Source organism: Scylla paramamosain, chromosome 33 (assembly GCF_035594125.1).
Source record: "Scylla paramamosain isolate STU-SP2022 chromosome 33, ASM3559412v1, whole genome shotgun sequence".
NCBI lineage: Eukaryota > Metazoa > Arthropoda > Malacostraca > Decapoda > Portunidae > Scylla > Scylla paramamosain.
Window position 1 is genome coordinate 5,684,868 of NC_087183.1, and position 15,000 is coordinate 5,699,867.

Sequence of the window (15,000 nt, forward strand, 5' to 3'; positions counted from 1 at the left end):
TTTTGCCTCATTGCTGCAAGGACATACGTGGAAGACAGAAAAAAACTGAGGATGGATGGAAATAAGTTACCTCATTACCTCCACTTTATCTCCACTTCTCATATAAATGCAACAGAATAACTTGACATCTTTTACACCAACGTAAAAAAAAAGTTTCATATTTTCATTCTTCCTTTCTTCCTTCCATATTCATTTCTTCATCTTTCTTCATGTGAATTTTTAGTAGTTTTTTTTTCTTCTTTGTCTATTTTTTTTTTTATTTACTAACATACTGCTTTATTTTCCCATGTGTTATTTTCTTTATACGCTCCTTTATTATTCTGTTATTTACATTACGGCTTTTCCTCATTCTCAGAAACCCTTCACGTGAACCAGCCCCAGCAAAATAATACTTTTCCACAAGCCATACAAAGATGAGTTCGTGGGACAACACTGTACTCCACCTTTGCCTATTGTTTTTTTTTTTCCAGGACACACCCTCTCCCTCCCCTGTCAGAGTGTGTGTGTGTGTGTGTGTGTGTGTGTTCTTTCCTACCTAGTCCATACTCGCCTCAAGTCCCTATCGGGTCTACTAGAGAGGTGGTGTTTAATATTTAGAGGTATACAATAGAGGCTGAACCGAGCATATTTTTTGAGAGCGTTTGTGGAGTTTAATTACCTGTTCGTGGAGTAAAAACAAGGACAAAGGGTACTTCAATCTACTGCCTAAAACATGTATGAGTATGCCGTGTTTTTGAGAGTGGTTGGGGTGGCCGTGGTGGTGAAGCAACAAGGGAATATTGAATTAAGGATAGGGGGACCACATAAGAACACAAAAGAGCACAAAGGAAGAACAATCATCAGTAGATGTGTTAGCCAATTAGAGGCTTAAACTACAGTGTCAGATGTTAAGCGAGAGCCAACATTGTAGAGGAGGAAGAGAAGGAGAAAGAAAAAGAGAAAGAGAAGGAGAAAGAGGAAGAGGAAGAGGATACTAACGGACGATCTGTTTAAGAAAATGCTTTTCCCTTTCATGAAAAAAACATGACTAGCACACACACACACACACACACACACACACACACACACACACACACACACACACACACACACACACACACACCACGAAAAATAAACCCTCATTAAAACATTATCATTGACATTCTCGGAGTCATAAGGAGGCTGACAAAGAGCCTTCCAGTGGCACACGAGGCAGCATACTTAGGTAACTTGGCGGGCGGCGGCTCAGACTCAGACGCCGCGGCAATACAACGGTGCTCAAGTTTGTCGAATGAGAAACTTCGTGTTGACAAGAGCACCTTCGTGAAGCGACTTGGCCAGGTGAAGGATATCTACCTGGCGGATGTTAAAGACGGACCCCCCCCACCACACACACACACACACACACACACACACACACACACACACACACACACACACACACACACACCTAACGAAGAAAGCTTCCTCCACGAAAATTTCACACGAAACCATTCATCTCAAAATATTCCCCTAACCTACCCCACCCCAACCTGACGCAACCTAACCTCAACCCAAACCATCCCATCCCATCCCATCCCAATTCAATCCATCTCGATCTAACCCGACCCCACTTATCTCAACCCAACCCCATTTATTTTAACATAACCCAACTTACTTTAACCTAACCCAACTTACCTCAACCTAAACCAACCCAACCCAACCCAACCCAACTTCTTAACCTAAATTAATCCAATCCAATTCAACCTTACCTAACCCAACGAACCCAAACTTATCTCGACCTAACCCAAATCAGCCCATCCCAACTTATGTTAACCTAACCCAACCCAACTCAAACTTATTTCAACCTCAGCCAGACCAACTAAACCAAACCAACCCAACCCAATCCAAACACACCCAAACCAAACCAAACCAAACTTATCAAGGGAGGTGTAATTATTTGAGGGAAAGAAACCTTGTGGATGGAATGAACGCAGAAAAGCACTTAATGAGCTTAAGGAGGAACTTTATGACACACACGCACACACACATGCGCATGCGTATACGCACACGCACGCACGCACGCACACACGCACACACGCACGCACGCACGCATGCACGCACGCGCGCGCGCACACACACACACACACACACACACACACACACACACACACACACACACACACACACACACACACACACACACACACACACGGGAACAAACAACGGCGGACACTGGGGACAATTTGACTCGGTGATGTTAACGTCCCCCTCCCTCGCCCCCAAAGCTACTGACGGGGAGAAGCGCCCCCCAGGGAAATCACGTCGGGCAGGGAAAGGTTCCTGAGTGTCCTAAGCTTAGAACAAGGGGCTCCAGAGGGCGCTGGGAAGGGAGGAACAGGAAGAGACACGGTAAGAGAAATGGGGAAAAGGAAAACTGTATGCATGCAGTGATAAATGATGAGGTGTGTGCGTGTTTCATTCAATCACCTAGTCGTCTCCTGGTCACCCAGCCAGTCGTTCCCTACGGAAAGAGCTCATAGCTCATGCTGACCGATCTTCGGGTAGGACTGAGACCACTCACACACCACACACCAGGACAGCGAGGGCATAACCCCTGGGGTTACATCCTGTACCTACTTGCAGCTAGGTGAACAGTAAGAACATTTGCCTCGCCGCGCCTGGGACTCGAACCCAGGCTTTCTCGGTTGTGAGCCGAGCATACTGACCACTACATTACGCGGTGTGTGTGTGTGTGTGTGTGTGTGTGTGTGTGTGTGTGTGTGTGTGTGTGTGTGTGTGTGTGTGTGTGTGTGTGTGTGTGTGTGTGTCTATCCTCCAGCACTTTAACAGTAAGGGGGACAAAGCTACCTACCTTAATCTTTACCTGTATTTCTACCTCCACCTATACCTGTCATACCCGCCACTCCACCACTAGCCGTCTGCCACCTGTCCCGACACTCACCTGTTAGAGGGACAAAGCTTCCTACCTTAACCTTCACCTGTACATCTGCCCATCACTCCACCACTAGCCGTCTGCCACCTCTCCCTCCGCTCACCCTCACTCGCCCCTCACGCCGCCACTTCCACGTCAGAGCTCGCAAGTCTTTAAAAGTTCCACCCCTGAATAATATATTTAGAAAGCGTAAAGCGTATGCAGGATTCGTTCCCATTGGTTCTTTTTAACATTTATGATTATTTCGTGGATCTAATTATTTGTGAGTTTGTAGTTCATATATATTTTTAGTAGTAGTCGTGGTGGTGGTGGTGGTGGTGGTGGTGGTGGTGGTGGTGGTGGTGGTGGTGGTGATGGTGGTGGCGGCGGCGGCGACGGCGATAAAGACAAAGAATGAACAAAGAGCAGCAGACTTATTGGTTTTTATGAGACAGTTGATGATTACACTGTTTAACAAAGTGAGAAATGAATGATGGTAATAACGAAGGCTCCTCACTATACAGTCACGATGGAGGATAGTGATGATTACAGTGATGGTGCATCAAAGCATAAAGTAGATTATAGAATATTACTGTACTTATTCAGAAAACTCAAGAGGTGGTTGTTCCTTGACTGTGAGTGTAGAAGAAAAGTTGACTTGGTAATCAGGCCCACTCTCCCTTATTAAAGTTTCCCTTCCTTCCTTCCTCCCTGCCTGCCTGCCTGCCTCCATGCCAGCCTTCGTGTTCTGCGCCCTGCTGGAGTTCACCTTCGTCAACTACCTGTGGCGCCGGCGCCCCCAGATGGAGCTCCGTCTGAGAGGAGGCTCTAACGGCATCTGTTTGGCTGACCGCTTCCCCAATCTCGGCACCGGCTTCCCCACGCCCCAGAAGTCCCCCAGCGCCATGGCCAGCAACACGGAGGTCAAGATCAGCCAGGCGGGCAGCGGCGGAGCAGTGGTCACCACCCCAGGCAGCAACCCTCCTGGAGGAAGCTCAGACACCGTACGAATCCCCAAAACACTTTTTATTAATTTTCTTGATAAGTTTTCTCCTCCCTGAAGCCTTCTTTTGTAGTATAATAAGTATCGCGAAGCTTTTTAAAAACTTTCTTAACTCTTCCTCATCTCTGAAGCTTTTTTGTACCTTGTATACGTCCTGCAAGGAATTTTTTGCTTAAAGTCTTGTGTTTCGTCAGTGTAGTTGTATTTCGTGCCCACACAGGCCTTGCTTTCTTTGTCTTGCCTCTTATGGTTATTTTTTTTTTTTACCAGAGGCTTAATTTGCATTTATAAATATTTTTAACATTTTTAAGTATCGCTAATTTTTCCTGTTTTTTTCTTTTTCATGCCAAATAGGATATCCATGTAAGACACCTGCAATAAGTTATTAGTTTAGTGATCATTCATATACATATAAGTGGACACAGAATGAAATGGTCTTTTCACTTTTCTCGTAATAAAGCATCTCACTCTCTTCTCGAGCATAGGCTTTATTTTTTCCCTCCTGAAGGTGCTGTAAGATATGCGTCACTAACACGGCCTCTTCCTCTGTGTGACAGCTGAAGGGTGGCTCCTCCCCGTGCCAGGAGGACCCGGCGCAGGTCACGGCCCAGATCGTGCGAGCCTTCAAGCAATCCAACAAGATCAAGGCCCGGCAGATCGACGAGTACTGCCGCGGCCTCTTCCCTCTCCTCTTCGGCCTCTTCAACATCTTCTACTGGTGCTACTACATGCTCTAGGTCCTCTCCCTCGCCTTCATCTCCTTCTCCTCAACGTCAATGACTCGGAAAAGAAGAAAATTTCAATTCTAACTCTTCGCTTCCAAAACCAAATATCGGGTCAAGTTTGCGGGTTGTGATTCCCGGCGTGAGACACTCGCGGCGGTGTGCGAGGCCACACCCGCGGGACGGAGGTGAGGTGGCGGGAGGCATACCTGTGGCTGCACGGGTATGAACTGTGATTTGCTGAGGCTTTTGTGGCTGAGTGGCAATGAATACTGAGTGAATACTTCAATGTGATGCTGCGGCTCGCGGAGATCCTGGAGGACGGCACGAGACCTAGTGAGGCAGGCCGCCCCCACGCGGAGGGAACCGCAGGTGGGCGAGCCCGGGTCACGAAAGCAACTGCAGTCTTATTCTAGATTCATAGATATTTTTGTATAAAAATACGTCACTGAATCTGCCTCCTGGATCTTCTTATCTCTGGTGCGCGTTTCTGTCTTCACTCCCACAGATGTTTGTGTGTGATGAAGACAAGTATTATATGGACTATTTGTTAGCGTTAAGGTGCGGCGGCCCGAGCCGGGGACAGCAAGCCCGGCGGTGGTGCGGGCCCCGGCGGGCAGGGCTTGGCGTGGCAGCAATGGTGGTGAAGCTGCGACAGCTGCGAGGTGACGGCCCGCCACACCTGGCCACCGCGTCCCTGCTGTCCCCGCCCCGCGGCTCCCGGCACACTATACATAAGCTTTATTATTCATGTCAGATTTAGCATAAGCAAGAGTCGCTCCGCCACGCCCCAAACTCTCTCAACACCCCCTGACAAGAGCCAGACCGATACGCTTGTATGCATGTATGTGTCGAAACACTTATATATACACATATATATGCATACGTGTTAGGAGCAAACATACACATACTGTGCATAATTCCCGCAATGTTGTAAAATATTTGATGCATAATACATAAACATCAAAATATATTATACACAAATCTATGTACATTAGCTATACTGTAATGGTGACGGTGTGTGTGTCGCCCCAAGGCGTGGGTGTCTGTGGTGCTGCACGTGTGTCGGGCGCCGGCCAGCGGCACGACGCCCGAGGCTCGCCGGGCCACGACAGAATCACAATTTGGCATTTCTCGGCAGGCGGTGGACGCACGCGGCGCCCCGCTGGTTGTGTGGCAGCCGCGGCCCCTGCGGGAGAAAAACCAACAGCCTCAGTGATCCAGCGGTGGACGCGACGCTCCTCACGATGCCCGATTCAACAAAGTAGCCAGACCGAGCCGCTACACCGCCACGCCCTCCCAGGAGCGGCTTCCCACACGCCGCCGCTCAAAGAAGTTGCCGCGGCGTGACTTGGGCGGCGCGCTGCGTGGTGCATTGAGGATCCTCATTACCTGGAGAGAAACTGTTATACTAATTATTTTGAAATATCTATTTTCACTAGACGTGATAAGATCATTTTGGCAGTATTTGCACCAAGAGCGTGGCAGGCGGGGCCAGGCTGGACAGAGCACTGCTGTACATAATATTCTACATTCTAAAGAGGACAGCCACTGTCAGTCGTTCACGTGCCCGTCCACTTGCCCCGCCGCGCCCGCCCAGTGAGACCCTGCATAGGGTGCTGTACATAGTCATCGCTTAAGGAGCTACCACATGGCCCACGACTTCCTTCAGCACGTCCAGGAAAACATTACCGATGATCAGAGATGAGGCAACAAATTAGCGCAAGGTGAGAACGTTACGTGGTGTGCACGTCAAGGACCAAGCCTTGTCCCAAGGGCGCTAAGGTCACGTGGGAACCAATCTGGTGCGATATCAGCACTGTTACATCTTTAACATCTCTGATCAAATCGAGACGCTACAATGGGAAGGCGCCAATGATCTGTACTGTGCACCGGCACGCCGTAATAAGGAAACGCTTGCTACTGTGTAATCTAACTGATCCCACTGTACAAAATAATCCGTAATAAGTTCAATCAAACGGCACGTCAACCACCAGGTGTGCTTGGGCCCGCACTGTGTTATGGACAACACCGTAATGTCAAAGGTAACGTTCCGCAGCGTGCCATCACCTGGGTGGACACGCGGTCACGGGCGTGACGTCACGATTTTCGATGCGTGCACCCGAATGTTGCCCCGCTCGCTGGACGGTTCAAGGAAAGACGCCCCGTGTAATAGCCCCTTTAGTAAACGCGGCTTCCGGCGGCCTGCCTGCACCCTTCCCCCCTGCTCCACCGCCGCCCGCTGCCACTCCCGCTGCGCCGCTACAGTAGTCCGCACGCAGGGAGAAACACACTGAAGGGCGAGACGCAGCTGTCTGTCACGTGACAATAACTCTCCCCCAACGTGCATCAGGAGCTCCGTCAAAGCCTTGCGGTTGGTTTCCTTCTCGTGTCTAGAGTGTCGCCGCCAGCACAGCGTGAGTCGCCGCTCACCGTTGCACACACAAAGGGAACAACACACCGGGCACCACATAAAGCATGGTCTTTTTATGCCCCAAGACTCAGGCAATGAGTGGCGGGTGCTGCGGCGGCGGGTAGCGGTGGAGTTCGCGTGAAACACACCAACACACCAATCAACACCCTAACGGCACGGCGCGGGTGTGACGGGCGGGCTGTGAGTACCTGTGCGGGCGGCCCGCAGCCTCTCGTGAGGGAGCGCCTCCCTGCTATGCCGGTGGTCGCCGCGGCCAGCATTCCGCGTTCATTTCAATACAGTCTTAAAAGTGAAGCTGAAAAATGACTGACAAAGGGAGGGAATCCGCTGGCCACTCTAATGATGCACTCACCAAACATTCACAAGCTCTACTCGCTCCCCTGATCCCCAGCACACAGGCAGACAGGATGGCTAGTGTATACGCAGCTTTGCAAGGCAGCCCCGGCAAACCACAGGGGTGCCCTCCCTCGCGCCCCCTGCCCCGCCCCGTCCCGTAGGCCAAGTACCCTCCAGGCCGCCACGTCTGGATTCCATCGAAACGTTACATAGTAGAATCCAAATGCAGTTTTTATCAAATTTTCAATAATGGAAATATTCCTGACCCCTGGTTCCCTTCGTTTAGACAGGTGTAGCAGTAGTCGCCCCACGGTCACCTCACTTCTCGTTTTGGCCGCTGTCGCCCAACAAGCCGCTCGTTCCTCAGTTGCTATTGACGCATCATAGACGAGGCAGTGTAGAGTTGCTCTGTGTTATCAACCAATAATAATGATAATTCTATGGCGCTTCCTATCGTAGACTATTTTCTCATCGCCTGGTTTTTCCTTCTCTCCTGTTTTAGGTCACAACAGAATCAGCCGCCACAGCTGCCCTTGGGATGGGTTACATTAAGTTAGGTTTCCTTACACTGTATTTAATTAGATAAGGTGTGCGACTAGGTCAAGTTACCTAACCTAACAGAACATGACCTTATCTAACCTAACCTAACCTGACCTAAAATAACCGACACCAAACGTAGCTAGGGTAACTGATCTTCCCGTGACTGATCTCCTGTTCCCATACGTTCTGTACAGAATTCCTGGCCCTGCATTTCGCCTACGCACCTGCCCCGCGATCCTCTCACACCCAGACGCTGTGTACTACGGATAGATCAACACCCACGCTTACCTTGGTGGGGTATTATGTCATTCAGCGCTTTATATATATATATATAAATATACTTATACACACGTACGTACACTACTGCAGTATTACTAACGCTATTCTCTCTCTCGCATCCATCACTCGACGTCTCTCACGGCTTCAGGAGTACAAAACTATAGTAACAGTCCTTTGTCATGAAAAAATAATTGAAAAAACTTGAAAACAGACGCTAATGATTGCTAATAACATATGTGCACTTACACACACACACACACACACACACACACACACACACACACACACACACACACACACACACACACACACACACACTCACAAATCCAGACATGATCTGACCTAACCTGACCTTTTTCCTCTCCCTTAGAAGCTCGTATGTTTTATTTCTTTTCTTTACTGTATGAGACGAAAAGTACCCAACAGTGCCAAAACAAATGTTGTTCAAATAAAGATTGAAGACAATAATTTCCTCCCCTCCCCCCCAAAAAAAATCGTACTGAAATCCTAAAATAAATAAAAACAAAAAATAATTAATCCTCCCAGAGGAAATGCAGTAACTCGGCCCTAATGAACCTTACTTCTCCCCACATAAAAAAAAAAAAAGTAGAAATATAAACAACAAACATAATTCACTTCCTGTAACTCCCGATATCAAAATAAAACCTTACAAAATGCCTGCCCAAAGCCATCCCTCGTAATACTGGCGCCCTGTCTCAGGTAGCGGAGCACTGCCTGACAAGCACCTGACTCGCGCCCTTGTTCTCCTTTAGGCTAAAATTGGGCAACGGCAGGAAGGCAGTTAGTGTTATCCAGCCCCGGTGCTCGCTGACATTGGCTATATTCAGCTCCCCACTGCCAAGCCTTCCCCGCTCTCCCCTTCCCCCTCCCTCCCTCCCCTCCGTGAATGGCATGGTAGCAGGAGGATGACAGACACGAGGCGACAGACAGACAGGTGTGTGTGTGTGCATGTGTGGTGACAGGTGAGCTCCCTCATTCATCACCACGCAAACAACATCCTCCTGCCTTGTTATAAAATTAGTGATAGCGTTTCATCAACAGATGGAACACAACACACAACAAAAATTACGTACTTCAACTACTGTTACTACTACTATTACTACTATAATTGATGCACACCTATACCAGAAACAACACTTTCATTCCAACTCGCTTTCAAATTCAACACAACACCACCGTAACAACAAAAACAACACCGTCAATAGAAACAAAACAACAGCGTCAACAAAAAAAAAAACTAGCAAAACATCAACAAAAACATCAGTAACGACAAAACATTAACAGCAGTAACTACAAAATTATAACAAAAACAAAGCAAACATCATCAACACCAACAAAAAACAATAACAACAAAACACCATCAAAACAACAAAACACAAAGATAACAACAAACAAAAACAACGAAAGGCCAACACAGAACACCCTCACCCGCAGCACTCTACACAAACACCACAACACCACAGCACACAACACCACAGCGCACATCGTAACACCACTCTAGCGTCCGTTTACCGTTCTGCCGCGGCCACACGTACCAGACGCTGACCTGACTTGACCTGACTTCAATTGGTTCCCTCTCTCTCCTAGCATCTCAAGGCGGCTCCTCAATGGACACCTTTCGTATTTACCTTCCAATAAATTTCATGAATACGGCGCCAAGTTCTTTTATCCTCTAATAATGAATAGTTTCTTTTATAATTAGACCTTTTCAAAACATGCACTACAAGAGGTTATATTCTACTGTCATTTTATTGAAGAGGAAACTATAGTAGGTTCTGTATTGGTTACTTATCCATGAGAATTGTATGTATAATTCAATAAAGCAATGACTGACTGACTTGTATTCACCTTTAATGTTGTAGTCGTGTGTCACCTCCCTCACTCTCTCGCTACACACACACACACACACGTCCTGCTATCCTCCAGTGCCTGCCCACCACTGCTATTTACTGGTAATGTACACCACCAATACACGTCCCACCCCTTCGATACCTGTCCAATACGTCAAATGTAGCAATGATGTGTGCCCTTCCTTCACAAAGACACACTCCATCCTCTCCAGTACCTATTTACCTGTCCGCACACACGCACACCCACGCACACACACACACACACACGCACACACCTGTCACTCCCATCACATGTGCAGACCTTGCTTCACCTGCAGCGTTAATTAACCCTTTCACTGCTGGACTATTTCTTCCATAAACACCTACAACATCCTAGGCACTTACTGCTTTCTATGTCTCAAATCGTTCTGGAGCCTCAAAAAGACACATTCAACATCCATTTTTTTTTCCCCCTGAGAGTCCGTGCTGACAATTTCTTCGTGCTCAGAATGTTAACAAAAGACAACTGCACTAAACAAAGTACATTCTGTCATTTTGTTCGATGGGTTGGCCACGCTTTAAATTGCTTCTTACAGTCCTAATCCAACCTTCTTCCTTATCCGAACTTCCTTCCTAAAAATAACCTAACCTTTCACTGTTCTGGTTCTCCTTTGATTTAAGGCATTGTAAAATATTAAAAGACTGCGTGGATACAGAAAAAAAAAAGAATAGGTTAATTTAATCTTTTCTAGGCTATCGAGCTAATCAAGACGCTACAGAAATTAACCCTCTTATTGCTATGGTCACCTTTCAGTAACATTCAGAGCACTGCAGATATATGATTAGCACGTACATATAGAGAAAAGAGGGAATAAGACGTTAATCCTGTGTTTTCTAGGCTACAGAACTAAATAAAAAGTGGATAGGAATTACGTATAGGGAAAAATGTCTAGAAAGGAGAACAGAGGGATACCATGTTCACCTCAATCATTATAACAAAAAAAAGAAAAAAAAGAAAGAAAGAAAGAAAGAAAGAAAGAAAGAAAGAAAGAAAGAAAGAAAAAGTGCTCCATTATAGTCCATTCACTTGAAGCTTGCAACTGGAGCGTGATATAATTTTGTAGCCAGTTGAGTGCACGTGTATGACCTCACGATGCCCCGCCACCTGTCTTGCGTCCACAGCTCGGGAGAAAAAAGTTGTTTATTTACTTTCTGCTTATCACTCTTGCTTTCTGCTTATCACCCTTTTCTTTATGCTTTATCTGAAGTGCAGTAACTCCACCGTGTCTATAACAGCTTTCTGTATCACGTGTCACAATCTGTTAACGGACCGCGATAATTACGTTCATGACTTCAGTTTACATTATCTCTATTTTTTTTTTTTAATTTAAGCTTTTGAAAATATTTTTAATCTATTATCATTCTTCTGTTTCATAATAAAGCAACCAAGAAAACATTGCTCAAAATAAGAGAGATAAAAGGTAGAGAACGAAAACTTGTAGTGTGGAGAGGCCAGTGTCTATCTAATCTACGCTGAGCGGCAGACAGACGGACTGAGCCACCGACAAGTTTACAGAAGTAGATCGTGGTCCAGTTGCAAACTTCCAGTGAAAAGACTGTAGTATGCTTTAGTAGAACACACTCATAACTTTTTTTTTCATATATAGCTGCAAGACAACTGAAAGAGTACACTTCTTGCACAGGTGAAAAGTTACAGTCGTGGTCTGGAGTTGTGGTGCCCATTGCACTCATTAGCACTGTGTTCACGTCCTATCTTGATCTTGGCTACTCTGATTCACTCAAAATTTCCTTAGAAAATAATATGTAAATGAATAAGTAAATAAATAAAACTAATAATTACGCAACTTAAAATTTCCTTTACAAAAAAAAAATTCCACAGCTTTCAACAGATCAGAGGGTTAAAAGCGGTAAATAGTACAGACAAGTACAGTATGTTAAGGCCTGTCCACACCAGCAAACACTGCTTGCAAACAATGTCTCCAAACAGTTTGCAGACAGTTTGAAAACTGTTTGGGAACATTGTTTGCAAACTGTTTGGAACTTTCATGTCTACTTGTTTCCCTTGCAGAATGGGAATCTGTGTGTGTGTGTGTGTGTGTGTGTGTGTGTGTGTGTGTGTGTGTGTGTGTGTGTGTGTGTGTGTGTGTGTGTGTGTGTGTGTGTGTGTGTGCCCGTGCGTGCGTGCGTGCGTGCGTGCGTGCGTGCGTGCGTGCGTGCGTGCGCGCGCGGCAGAGGTGACGATGAATCATCAATACTAGCACGAGGTTTGTCGTGAGAACACCTTGTGGTCTACTGGGAAAACATTAGAACGTATTGAATTGCTACATTCATTCCCAGCACTGTGGGATATCCTGAAGGTGTACATGAGGCTCGAAAACAGTCTTCACTTGCAAGATACCTCAGTGTAATAGCCAAGCTGGTGCAGGGTGAAATGGCCTTTCTGTATTTGTATCCTTTCGAGATATTTTGGGAGCCACATCTGTAAAAGTATTTCGAAGTCAGTTGTGAAATCCGAAGAAAAATTGGTGAAACCTGCTCCATCTACTCTCAAATCCGCCAAAAACCAAGTCACCATAAAAGCCTCCTTTTTCTAAAAATTTCCTCAGCCATCTCTTTTCTTTTCTCTTGCCCTTCCTTGAATTCATCAAAAATGCCAAGTAAAATACAGAGGCTATTACAATGACTTCTACACTTACAGCAGGCATGACGACAACTGAGGTCTGGACAGGAAACATAGTTTGCAAACTGTTTCTCGCAAAACGTTTCCAAACAGTTTGGAAACATTGTTTCCAAACAACAAAACAACCAAGAAAACTGCCCAAAATAAGGGAGATAAAAGGTAGAGAACGAAAACTTGTAGTGTGGAGAGGCCAGTGTCTAGTCTACGCTGAGCGGCAGACAGACAGACAGACTGACTGAGCTACGGACCAATCAACATCAAGGTTACAGAAGTAGATTGGGCTCCAGTTGCAAGCTACCAGTGAATGGATTGCAGTACGCTTTAGCAGAACACACTCATAACATTTGTTTCCAAACAATGTTTCCTTGTGTGGACAGGCCCTATAATTAACCATCACTACACATAATTTCCCTACAGTTTCCCTACAAAGTTCCGAAGCAGCATCGCATATCCAGGCACTACTAATATAGGTAACAGAGAGAGGCAGATACCACGCCCACCTCACCTTTTTTCTAATCGCCTATAAAACTATAAACGTCCGGAGCAGCATCGCACAGCTCATACAGGTACAAGTATAACACTAGTAACGCAGGTAATATTAAGAAGCAAATACCAGACCCACCTTAACATTTTTTTTTTTTTTCAATCGCCTGATGAATCATAAAGCTCCGACGCAGCATCGCACTCATCAGCCAGGTATGAATACAACACTACACTGAACATCCTTGGTCTGTCCTTTACTTATAATCTGAACTGGAAACTTCACATCTCATCTCTAGCTAAAACAGCTTCTATGAAGTCAGGTGTTGAGACGTCTCCGCCAGTTTTTCTCACCCTCCCAGCTGCTAACTCTGTACAAGGGCCTTATCAGTCCATGTATGGAGTATGCTTCACATGTCTGGGGGGGTTCCACTCATACTGCTCTTCTAGACAGGGTAGAATCAAAAGCTTTTCGTCTCATCAACTCCTCTCCTCTAACTGACTGTCTTCAGCCTCTCTCTCACCCCCGCAATGTTGCATCTCCAGCTGTCTTCTACCGCTATTTTCATGCTAACTGCTCTTCTGATCTTGCTAACTGCATGCCTCCCCTCCTCCCGCGGCCTCGCTGCACAAGACTTTCTTCTTTCTCTCACCCCTATTCTGTCCACCTCTCTAACGCAAGAGTTAACCAGTATTCTCAATCATTCATCCCTTTCTCTGGTAAACTCTGGAACTCCCTGCCTGCTTCTGTATTTCCAGCTTCCTATGACTTGAATTCCTTCAAGAGGGAGGTTTCAAGACACTTATTCATCAATTTTTGACCACTGCTTTGACCCTTTTATGGGACTGGCATTTCAGTGGGCATTTTTTTTTTACTGGATTTTTGTTGCCCTTGGCCAGTGTCCTTTCTACATAAAAAAAAAAACACAACTCAGACAGGTAATACTGAGAGGCAGATATCAGGTCACCTCACCTTTACATCTCCACACCTACACCCTCACCTCTACCTCCTCGCACGTCTAGTCTATGATCAACTCAGCCCTCTCACCCTCCCCCCGGGGCCGCCTCCAGCCACCGTTTGGAGTAAGTTACATCGATTACGTAATGGCCGACGAGAACTTACGAGTCTGTCAAAGGGTGTTAAAGTGTTTGTGGGTCTCCCGTTTTCAGCTATATTCTATTTTGTTTCATTACTACTCTACATGACTTTGAAGTACTGGAAGAGATGGTTGGTAGTAGTAGTAGTAGTAGTAGTAGTAGTAGTAGTAGTAGTAGTAGTAGTAGTAGTAGTAGTAGTAGTAGTAGTAGTAGTAGTAGTAGTGCTGCTGATGAAAGCAGCAGCAGTAGCAGTAGTAGTAGTAGCAGTAGCAGTAGCAGTAGCAGTAGCAGTAGTAGTAGCAGTAGTAGCAGTAGTAGTAGCAGTAGTTGCAGTAGTTGCAGTAGTAGCAGCAGTAGCAGTAGTAGTAATAACAGTAGAAGTACTACGAGAAGGAGGAGGAGGAGGAGGAGGAGGAGGAGGAGGAGGAGGAGTATCTGCTGTTGTTTTAATAGTAGTAGTACTGACTTACACTAAAAAATTAATATATGAAAACAAAAACTTAATAACTCAAAACAACTTAATAAATGAAAACAAATTTATATATGAAAAAAAAAAACAAGAACAACAACTATATATATATGAAAACAGCAACAACAACAACTCGATATATGAAAACAACAACAACCGCCAGCGCCGCCGCCGCCACCACCACCACCATCACAA

The 15,000-nt window shown here is 46.0% G+C and overlaps 1 protein-coding gene across 1 annotated transcript in view; it reads left to right on the top strand.

Moving 5' to 3' along the window:
• LOC135089540 (glycine receptor subunit alpha-2-like) overlaps window positions 1-10,062 on the top strand; it is a 350,767-nt gene extending 340,705 nt beyond the window's left edge. Inside the window, exons 8-9 of the mRNA XM_063985196.1 lie at window positions 3,632-3,897; window positions 4,454-10,062. Of these exons, the coding sequence (XP_063841266.1) occupies window positions 3,632-3,897; window positions 4,454-4,633 (446 nt within the window). The 3' untranslated portion in view covers window positions 4,634-10,062. The remainder of the gene's footprint in view (window positions 1-3,631; window positions 3,898-4,453) is intronic.
• Window positions 10,063-15,000: the final 4,938 nt, after the last annotated feature.